General features: G+C 48.4%; 1 protein-coding gene across 1 annotated transcript; it reads right to left on the bottom strand.

The window, feature by feature from the left end:
- Positions 1–6,153: 6,153 nt before the first annotated feature.
- LOC119879027 (ral guanine nucleotide dissociation stimulator-like) lies at positions 6,154–8,782 on the bottom strand. Its single transcript, XM_038589506.1, has 3 exons — positions 8,650–8,782; positions 7,999–8,058; positions 6,154–7,089 (listed from the first exon to the last, which is right to left on the bottom strand). Exons 1-3 carry the CDS (start codon positions 8,706–8,708, stop codon positions 6,738–6,740), a joined length of 471 nt encoding a protein of 156 aa, XP_038445434.1. The 5' UTR covers positions 8,709–8,782; the 3' UTR covers positions 6,154–6,737.
- Positions 8,783–10,718: the final 1,936 nt, after the last annotated feature.

Here is a 10,718-nt window from a genome sequence, read left to right as displayed (position 1 = left end):
TTTAAAATGGAGTTAAAAATTCTGGAGTTGAAAAGTACAATAGTTGAAATGAAAAAATCTATATAAGAAGAGGGTTCTAGCATTGGATTTGTCAAGAGGAAAACTAATCCATGAACATAAAGACAAATCATTTGAAATGATCAGTCAAGGTTTATGGATGAGCCAAAGATGATCTTTGCATAGCAGACCTCTGTTTATTTTTTCACAGCAGGCAGAGACCTTGAACTCAAAAAACCACTGTTACCAACCTCAAATTTTTACACACTGAATTGATTTAAACATAGCCCAGATTGGTAGAGGTTAAGCCATTTATAGCTTAGCCATATCTTCTGTGCATATCCTGTGAATCACCACCTGAATCTACTAACAGTAGATAAGATAAATCATGAATATTAGTGTCTCTAAGATCCTGTCATCCATTCATAATTCCCTGGCTCAGAGACTCCATATCCCGATGCGAGACATCATCTCCCTAAGTAAGCCCTTCTTCAATCCCTCTCCTCTGGGGAGTTTCTTTTCTATCCTAGCTTTCTGGGTGGTGGCCCTATACTGTTGCCACTGAAAGATATCCTGTGAGGGACCTCTCCATTCAATTAAGCTGTGAGCGTGCCATCCAAATAAGTCTGTTGTGATTATATAATTATACATTATCAGCCCTATGCTGAAGTCCCTTGATCTCAGTACAACTGCCCAACACACATCCATGGGTCAGTGGAGATAATCCTACCAGAACGGGGCCTCCTCTGAGAAGGGAGTGTGTGCATAAATCTTAGGGGTCCTAGCACTAGCAGAGGCCCCAGGACTGGCCCCTTCCTTCCTGGAGACACCCTGTGCATTCCTGGCTGAGCCACCAGATGGGTCTCTATAAAGTGGTTTCCCAGAATTACAGTTCAATACAACTAGAGCTTGGGAGTAGGACAGGTATTGCCTTAGTCAGACAATAGAATTGTTTGATCATCATCCTCACACATGACTGGACAGAGTGTTTCTACCCTAACTGTACCATAGAATCATTGGAGGAGATTTTTTTTAAATGATGTATCAGTTTCAACCAGGGATGTGCTCATTTACTTGGTCTCTAGCCCATGGTTTTAGGATTTTGCTAGTTTGGCAAGAGTACAGGTCAGCTCAGGACTCCTTGGAGTATTTCCCCTTGATGTTTAAGTTCAGTACTGGTTTTGGTTGAGGGAAAACATTTCCAAGGCTTGGGGCCGCAGCACGGGAATCCCTAGGGAAATCGCCTCTGTGAGAATGTGTATTTCACTGGGAAAGTACTTTGCACTAATTATTTAAACAAAACAAAACAGCTTAAGTGATGCCTGATAGGGCTCCAGTAGGATAAATACCTAAACCTATTTTCTGGTCTGTGGGGGTGGGGTGGTGAACAGCCATGGTGCTATCTGAGGTGACTGGAGGATGCATAACTCAGGAATTACCTTAATAATAATATATAGACTGTGGTCACAAAATAAACTCTTTCTCCTACTCTTAGCTCAATTCAGAAGTTTGGAGGCAAAATGCAAAGAGATTTCTGGAGACTGAGAGAGAAAAGCTGCCTCTCTGGCACCGGGTTGCTTCCAGTAGCAGAGACCTAGGCTGAGGGCCACCAGAAATCTTTACTGGGTATCTTTGATAGTGCCTGTCTGACCCCGTATGACCAGGGCCATGACCTTCTGAGAAACCTGGCAAGTGGGGCTGAAGGTCACCATTGTGCCCGCCAGGGCCTTAAGGCAGACAGACCATGGTGATGGGAAGTTGGACTAAGTGGAGCTGAGTTGTATGGAAGGGGCCTTTGGAGAAAGGGGAGACTCAGAGTCCTGATGAGTCTCTAACCCACATGCCCGGAAGTACAGACGGGATCTACAAAGAGAACACTAGAATACCAACATTTAGCTTCTTTAGCAAGAGGTTTTATTTTTCAAATATTTTTCGGTGTTGATCTATAGTAAAAGTTAAAACTTCTTTAAAAAATTTTACTTTTAATATTACCAGATCATTTCACATTCCTATTTTTGCCACATTTTTTCAAAAACTAAAGGATCAAAGGTTATCCTCTGCATAAGTGCTAAAAAGTGCTTTATTTTTTTAAAAGTTTTATTTCTAAGTAATCCCCACACCCAAGGTGGGGCTCGAAGCCACAACCCTGAGACAAAGAATCGCATGCACCACCACCGGAGCCAGCCAGGCACCCCAACAGTTAGATCTTACTTATTTTTAATTAATTTATTTTTGTGGAGTTCAATTTGCCAACTAAGCATAACACCCAGTGCTCAACCCATCAAGTGCCCCCCTCAGTGCCCGTCACCCAGTCATCCTGTCACCGCCCGCCTACCTCCCTTTTCACCACCCCTTGTTCGTTTCCCAGAGTTAGGAGTCTCTCATGTTCTGTCTCCCTCTCTGATATTTCCCACTCATTTTCTCTTTCCCCTTTATTTCCTTTCACTATCTTTTATATTCCCCAAATGAATGAGACCATATAATGTTTGTCCTTCTCTGATTGACTCACTTCACTCAGCATCATACCCTCCAGTTCCATCCACGTCGAAGCAAATGGTGGTTAATTGTCATTTCTAATGGCTGAGGAATATTCCATTTTTTTTTTAAGATTTTATTTATTTATTCATGATAGTCACACAGAGAGAGACAGAGAGGCAGAGACACAGGCAGAGGGAGAAGCAGGCTCGATGCACCGGGAGCCCGACATGGGATTCGATCCGGGTCTCCAGGATTGCGCCCCGGGCCAAAGGCAGGCGCCAAACGCTGCGCCACCCAGGGATCCCAGAATATTCCATTGTATCCAGAGACCACATCTTTATCCATTCATCTTTCGGTGGACACCGAGGCTCCTTTCACAGTTTGGATCTTGTGGACATTGCTGCTAGAAACATCGGGGTGCAGGTGTCCCGGGGTTTCCCTGCATCTGTATCTTTGGGGTAAATCCCCAGCAGGGCAATTACTGGGTCATAGGGCAGATCCATTGTTAAATCTTTGAGGACCCTCCACACAGTTTCCCAGAGTGGCTGCACCAGGTCACATTCCCACCAACAGTGCAGGAGGGTTCCCCTTTCTGCACATCCTGTCCAACATTTGTTGTTTCCTGTCTGGCCAATGTTGCCCATTCTCACCGCTGTGAGGTGGGATCTCGTTGTGGTTTTGATCTGTATTTCCCTGATGGAAATACAGTGATGCGGAGCATTTTCTCATGGGCTTGTTGGCCACGTCTACGTCTTGCTCTGTGCCATTTCGGTTCGTGTCTTTTGCCCATTTCCAGATTGGATTGTTGGTTTCTCTGCTGTTGAGTTGAATAGGTTCTTTAGAGATCTTGGATGCTGTCCCTTTATCCGACGGGTCATTTGTACAACGGTTCTCCCATTCTGGAGATTGTCTGTTGGTTTTGTTGAGTGTCTCTTTGGCTGTGCGGACGCTTCTCATCCTGGTGAAGTCCCAATAGTTCATCTCTGCTTTTGTTTCTCTTGCCTTCATGGGTGTATCTTGCAAGAAGTTGCTGTGGCCAAGTTCGGGAAGGGCATTGCCTGTGTTCTCCCCCAGGGTTTTGATGGAATCTCGTCTCACATTTACATCTTTCATCCATTCTGAGTTTATCTTTGTGTCTGGTGTGAGACAGTGGTCCAGTTTCCCTCCTCCGCATGTGGCTGTCCAGTATTCCCCTGACATTTATGGAAGAGACTTGTCTTTTTTCCAGTGGATGGTCTCTCCTGCTTGGTCAAATATATGGTCTTGACCGTCGAGTTGAGGGTCCACTTCTGGATTCCTCTTCTGTTCCATTGATGGATGTGTCTGTAGTTCTGCCTGTACCACACTGTCTTGGTGAGCACAGCTTGGCAGCGCAACCTGAAATCCGGCATTGTGCTGCCCCCCGCTCTGGTTTTCTTGGCTACTATTCCCGTGGCCATTCGGGGTCCTTTCTGATTCCACACAAATCTTCAGATGATCTGTTCCAGCTCTCTGAAGAGAGTCCGTGGTATTTTTGATAGGGATTGCATTCATTGTGTAAATTGCCCTGGGTCACATTGACATTTTCCCAATATTGATTCTTCGGATCCATGAGCATGGAATATTTTTCCATCTCTTTGTGTCTTCCTCAGTCTCTTTCAGACATGTTCTGTCGTTTTTCGGGTAGAGATCCTTTACCTCTTTGGTTAGGTTTATTCCTAGGTAGTGCATGCTTTTGGGTGCCATCGTAAATGGGGTTGACTCCTTAATTTCTCTTTCTTCAGTCTCATCGTTAGCGTCTAGAAAGGCCACTGATTTCTGGGCATTGATTTTGTACCCTGCCACACTGCCGAATTTGCTGTATGAGTTCTAGCAGTCTTGGGGTGGAGTCTTTTGGGTTTTCTAGGTGTACGGTATCATGTCATCTGCAAAGAAGGAGAGTTTGACTTCTTCTAGGCCAATTTGAATGCCTTCTATTTCTTTTTGTTGCCTGATTCCTGAAGCTACGACGTCTAGTGTTATGTTGAATAGCAGTGGTGAGAGTGGACATCCCTGTCTCGTTCCTGATCTTCTTCGGGGAAAGGCTCCCAGCGTTTGCCCCTTGGGAATGATAATTTGCTGTGGGCTTTTCGTAGATGGCTTTGAAGATGCTGAGGAACGTTCCCTCTATCCCTATACTCTGAAGCATTTGGATCAGGAGTGGATGCCGTATTTTGTCAAATGCTTTCTCTGCGTCTCTTGAGAGGATCATCTGGTTCTTGTTTTTTCTCTTGCAGATCTGATCAGTCACACGGAGTGTTTGCCGAGTGTTGAACCAGCCTTGCGTCCCGGGGTAAAGGCCACCTGGTCACAGTGAGTAACTTCTCAATTTACCGTTGGATCCTATTGGCTCGTATCTTGTTGAGAATGTTTGCATCCATGTTCATCGGGGACATTGGTCTATAATTCTCCTTTTTGATGGGGTCTTTGTCCGGTTTTGGACTTAAGGTGATGCTGGCCTCATAGAACGAGTTTGGAAGTATTCCATCTCTTTCTGTCTTTCAGAACAGCTTTAGTAGAATAGGTACGGTTTCTTCTTTCAATGTTTGATAGCATTCCCCTGGGAAGCCATCTGGCCCTGGACTTTTGTGTCTTGGGAGGTTTCTGATGATGACTGTTTCAATTTCCTCCCGGGTTATCGGCCTGTTCCGGTTTTCTATTTCTTTCTGTTCCAGTTTTGGTAGTTTGTGGTTTTCCAGAAATGTGTCCATTTCTTCTAGATTGCCTAATTTATTGGCGTATAGCTGCTCATAATAAGTTTTTAAAATCGTTTGTATTTCCTTAGTGCTGGTGGTGATCTCTCTTTTCTCATTCATGATTTTATTGAGTCCTTTATGCTTTTTTCTAGAGTCACCAGTAGCTTTATAATAGTGCTTCTGTATTGGCTTTCTGACATTGAATTGTAATCCAGATTTTGTAACTCTGTGGGAGAGAGGACTGTTTCTGATTCTTTCTTTTGAGGTGAATTGTTCCTTCTAGTCATTTTGCTCAGTGTGGAGTGGACAAAAACAAGTTATACTGGAAAAAGGAGCAAAAGAGAAAAAAAAGAAGAAATAAAAAAGAATAAAAAAAGGGGGTTGGGAAACAACAGAAACAAACAGAAAAGAAAAAACAAGGGGGAGTATCCTCTGATTCTATATACTGTAAATCCCTCAACTTCCCCTAGAAGTTTCCAGTGCTGCTTGGTCAATAACTTGGTTTCCCCTGTCCTTCCAGCTGGTCTTCTGGGGTAGGGGCCTGCTGTGCTGATTCTCAGGTGTGTGCTGCTGGGGGAGCTGCCCCGCCCCCTGCCAGGTGCCTGGCTTAGTGGGTCTGTTTATCCAGTGAGGCCCCTGCCCAGTCCCAGGCACAGGGTGACACGAGGAGGAACAGCCACACTGGTGGCGGCCAGCTGTTCAGCCCTGGAGTCAGCTCCCGCAGTAACTACCGCAGCTCCAGGCCACAGGGGCCTGGATGCTCTGGGGGTGGGGGGCGCCGATCGGCCCAGCTCGGGGCCGCCCAGTGGTAGGAGCGTCCTTGCTTTCCTGTACCCTCCTGGCCTCTGCCTGTCCTGGGGGGAGCGCCGGATCTTGGGCTGTGTCCCCCAGTGCCCTGGGCTCCGGGGCCTGTGACACTGAATGGACCTAAAGTACCACGATGTATAATTTAAAAGCATCAGAGTAAATTTTCTGCCGTTAACTTATCTTTTATTACAAATAAAATTCATAAGCCATTATAGAGGTTAAAGAAAAACAAAATATGGAAACAGCACAATGACGGGGAGGGAAGCCTCCATTGGGCTGCAGCCATCACGAGCCCCGCGGTAGGAGCTGGGGTGGCTCCTGAGGTGGTTCAGGGGGTTGTTCAGGGGTCGAAGCCAGTTGCTCCAGAGGCAGGTGGCGGCCCTGGCACTTTGGGGACCCTGACTGCAGGCGCCAGGGCCTACTCCTCCACCGGGTGGCCAAGGGTGCAGGTGGCTCCTCATCAGGGTGGGGAATCATAGGTGCCAAAACCATGTGCATTGACTTGGACTCAGTAGCCAGCATCTCAGCTTGGGCCAAGCCCTCACCTCCAGCAGCCGGGACCGGCTCGGTCACCTCAGGCCCTGAAGGTGCCACAGGCCCCACAGTCGGAGCTGGGGTGGGCTCCTGAGGTGGGTTAGGGTGTTGCTCCGGGGCCGAAGCTGTAGCCCCAAGAAGACAAAGTATCATCACCAGGACGGACTTTCCACGTCCCTCCCAAATCAAGGACACTCTTCCCACTGCTCAACTTGTGTGAGTACAAGAGCCCTGGGAGGTCTCCCCAGACTGAAGCCCGTGGGAATGGGGTGTGAGCCTACCCACTGCTCCCGGCCCAGCTGCATGGAGGTTGGGTCTGTGTGGCCCACCCTGTCCCAAGCTTGGCCACCCCCAGTCCTCCTCATCCTCATCGTCTAATTCCACGAGCTCCAGGTAGCTGAATCGTTCCAGGTAACGCTGGGCCCAGTTTTCCAGGTCTGAGCCTGGCATGTTGAGCCCCATGAATGCCAGAAGCTTCCTCAGGAAGAGAAATTCTGGTGGCTGATGAAAATCCTCCTGATGGTAGTCCAGCCAGATGTCCAGGATGCAGGAGATGGCCCTGGGGAGGGACAGGTGGGCAGAGGCATCAGAAGACAGGGCTCCCTCACACCCAAGGTGTCCCGGGGAAGCCCTGCAGGAATGGGGCCCCAGGCCTTCGCTCAGGCGTCGGAGGCCAGTGCTGCTCCTTGTCCACCTGCCACCTGGTGGTCCTGCCTGCCACAGGCCTGCTCACTGAGGAGGGGCTGGCACGAAGCCTCTGTGCATGGGAGCCCATGACTAGTGGTGTGACCATCACTGTCTTCCCTGGGGAAGCATGACTCCCTCCTCAGCCTGGCTCCCTGCCCACTTGCCCCTTGAATCCACTGGCAGGCATCCGGGGAAGGGGGGTGTCTGGCCTTTCATTGCCCTCACTGCACACACTGTCGCTCTGGGAATGTCCGAGTGGGGAGGGTTTGGGCTCTGTGTCTTGCCAGGCCTTGCCAGGAGCTGCCCGGGTACTGCCGCCTTCCCTCCTGTGGCTCAGCGCTGCCTCACTCACGAGGGGCCCCCAGGGGTTGTCCTTCCACTGACTCTAATCTCCCAAAGGGCAGGGGCCGTCTGGTCCGTGAGCACTCACTGGCTCTCCTGAGCACCTGCTGTTGCACCTGGGTCCAGGTGCACCAGCTTGGTGAGTGCGATGCTCCCCACACCCTCTGCTCTGGGTCCCAGGAGGGGAGTAGACAGAGGGCTTTGAAAGGGGCAGGCATGGAGAAGGACTTTCATTAGGGCTCCCAGTGCTCTCCCACAAAGCCCGCACCCCATCCACAGCTCTCTTTTCCTCTTTTCTCAAAGGACCCATTAGACCTTACCCTGTCACAGGAATTGCAGATGTGTGGGGGTGAGGGTCCAGCAAGCCCCTCCAGGCCACAGCCCCCTCGCTGCCCTCTTGGAGAGGAAGGCCCTCCTGCATGAGCCAGAGCTCACTCACACTTTGCACTGCTCCACGGATCCCACGATGTCATCATTCAGATATTTGTTGCATCCATATCTAGAGGAGGGCAGGGGGCATCACATGAAAGTCCTGTGGACCCGACCTCTCCTCATAGCTGCTGTCACCCTCTGACCCTTGACTAGCCTGGAGCCCTGGGGGGCCATCCGCTCTGTGCGTGGGGCCACAGGCAGCCCCTGGAGAAGCGCCTGCCACCTGCTGGTCCTCCTGAATGCTTGAGGAATGAAAGGGCTCCGGCCAGGCCCATGGCCGACATCCGAGTGGGCCAGGGTGCCCCGGTGTCCCCGCGGTCCCCTACTCCGGTTGCCCCAGGACACAGACCCCAGATGGACTCTCAAACCTCCCTTTCCATGGGAAAACAGGCCAGCTCAAACCCTGGTGACGGTGGGGACGCGGCACAGGCTTTGTCATGGGAGAGAACGATGACTGCTGAGCACAATCACAGCCCCTCTAGCCGACCTGCCACAGGCCAGGCCCCGGGGACTGCCCTACGGGACCCCACTAGGCCCCGTGTGACTCTGCTCCAGTCGGAGGAGCAGCCCCAGGGGCCGGGAAGTTCAGGAACATTCCCAAGACTCCCAACCAGTAGGTGGCCCATCCCCCTGGGCTGTGGAGGGTCAGGGTGCTCACTTTGCAAACAGCAGGTCCAGGATCTCTTCGGTGGTGCCAAATTCAGGATACGTTTCCATAAATTGAACAATGGAAAGGTCATCCAAGCACAGCAAGGGCGGGCACCAGTTCTTCTACCTGCTGCTCCAGCAGCTCCCTCAGGCTAGGGGTGGTCGGGGAAGATCCGATTCCTTCTCAGGGCTGAGGCCCTTTCAGCCTGAGGTGGGACAGAGGGGACGTGCAGCCTGCACTGTAGCCTCCAGACCACCTGGGAGTGGAGCGCAGACCAAAGCCCGAGCTCTCAGTGGCTACGGGGGCGGGGGGGGGGGGCGGCAGGAGTGCCCACAGCAGGAACACGGGGCTTGATGCCTGCGGCTCAGTCACTAGGCATCTGACTCTGGGTTGTGGCCTCAGGTCATGGTCTCAGCATCCTGAGATCCCGCCCCTGGCAAGCTCTGCGCTTGGGGCAGAGTGTGCTTGAGGAGCCTGTGTCTCCCTCTTCTGCTCCCTGCTTCTCTGCCTGTCTCTTAAACAGACAAACTATCCAATAAAGAAATAATCTTAGAGGATAAATTTTCAAAAAAATTTGGATCAATACAAGGACCTAGTGGGAAAGATTAGTGTCCCAGGGCCGCTTGTCAGCTGAGTTTTGGCAGCACCTCCCTGCATTAATGGCTTCACCCCATGTCAATCCCCAAATCTTAAAACTTCTCTGTCATATTTTTAAAAATGTTTTATTTATTTATTCATGAGAGACACACACAGAGAGAGGCAAAGACACAGGGAGAGGGAGAAGCAGGCTCCACACAGGGAGCCCGATGTGGGACTCAATCCCGGGACCCAGGGATCACGACCTGAGCCAAAGGCAGTGGCTCAACTGCTCAGCCACCCAGGCATCCTATCTGCCATATTTTTAAAGTAAATTATTAGAGAAGGGATGAGCTTGGATATAGGGCAGACAAAGCTGTACAAAATAAAAGAGAACTTTTGAAAATCCACCAAGGTAAGTTCTTCTCACATCCAACTAAATGTTTTGATATTTTACATGTCTCCTCCCACTACATCTTTATAAAAGCAAGCAACATGGATAATCCTTCATCTCAATTGTAAATTGACTCCCCGTCGAAGCATTTTCAAAAAACACAAGAACTTTCATAGTGGTGACATAGAATATCAAATGTCAAGTTGAATTTGAACACTATGTGCCTCATAAGTGGAACTTCACAACAATATTCTAGGCTTGATTATTTATTAAGAGAACTTAGGATCCCATATAAGGCTAATGTTCTGGTCATTGCCCTACAAGTCATCACTACATAATGTCCCTTTTTGCTCCAAAGTACATTTCAGTGTGTGTGTGTGTGTGTGTGCATGCATATGTGTGAATGTATGTTAATATATAATTTTAAAAATCCAGTCAACCCTTAATTTACTCTTCATGATGATGTTAAAATGAAAGGAATGTGGTCTGTTCTTGACTCTTTCAATGTGTTGCTATTTCATTAGTTCCTAACACATTAATTGTACTGAAATGAGCTTCCCACATTACTTAAGGAGGGCGAATATTTGGATCCCAGATTACCTTAAAAATTTGCCAAAAATTTATAAAGGATATATAAAGCTTGTTAAAATAATTTGTAAATTATTATATTTCATAAAAATACAAATTCCAAAATAATAAAATAGGCTTGAAACTAGAAAATAGTAAAGAAACTTTTGTCTGCCTTGATACTATAGAGAACATCAAGCCTGATATTGCTAGGACTAATAAACAGCTGGATCACCCAGCTGACTATTCCCTTTGAAAGGTTATCCTGACTTTGGAATGGCATGAGTCAGACTCTAAAGGAGAAGTGGTTCTGAGGACGTTCAGATATGAGCACCAAGAAGGTAATGAGCCTGGAAATCCTCTGATACACAGAAAAGTAATAAGAATTGGGAAATTTTTAAATGAAAAAATTATGTGTATCCAACCTGAAACTATTTAAAAGCTACCATCTAAAGAAAATTTATAAGAGCCTCATTCAGTTTATGAAACAAAATAGAATGATGGCAGGGATTTTATGAGAAAGCACATTATAATCAATCTA

The sequence above is a fragment of the Canis lupus genome, unplaced genomic scaffold, assembly GCF_011100685.1.
Source record: "Canis lupus familiaris isolate Mischka breed German Shepherd unplaced genomic scaffold, alternate assembly UU_Cfam_GSD_1.0 chrUn_S2204H2404, whole genome shotgun sequence".
NCBI classification, from domain to species: Eukaryota; Metazoa; Chordata; class Mammalia; order Carnivora; family Canidae; genus Canis; species Canis lupus.
The sequence above is the reverse complement of the archived record's forward strand: the minus strand, read 5'-3'. Positions and strand labels throughout refer to the sequence as shown.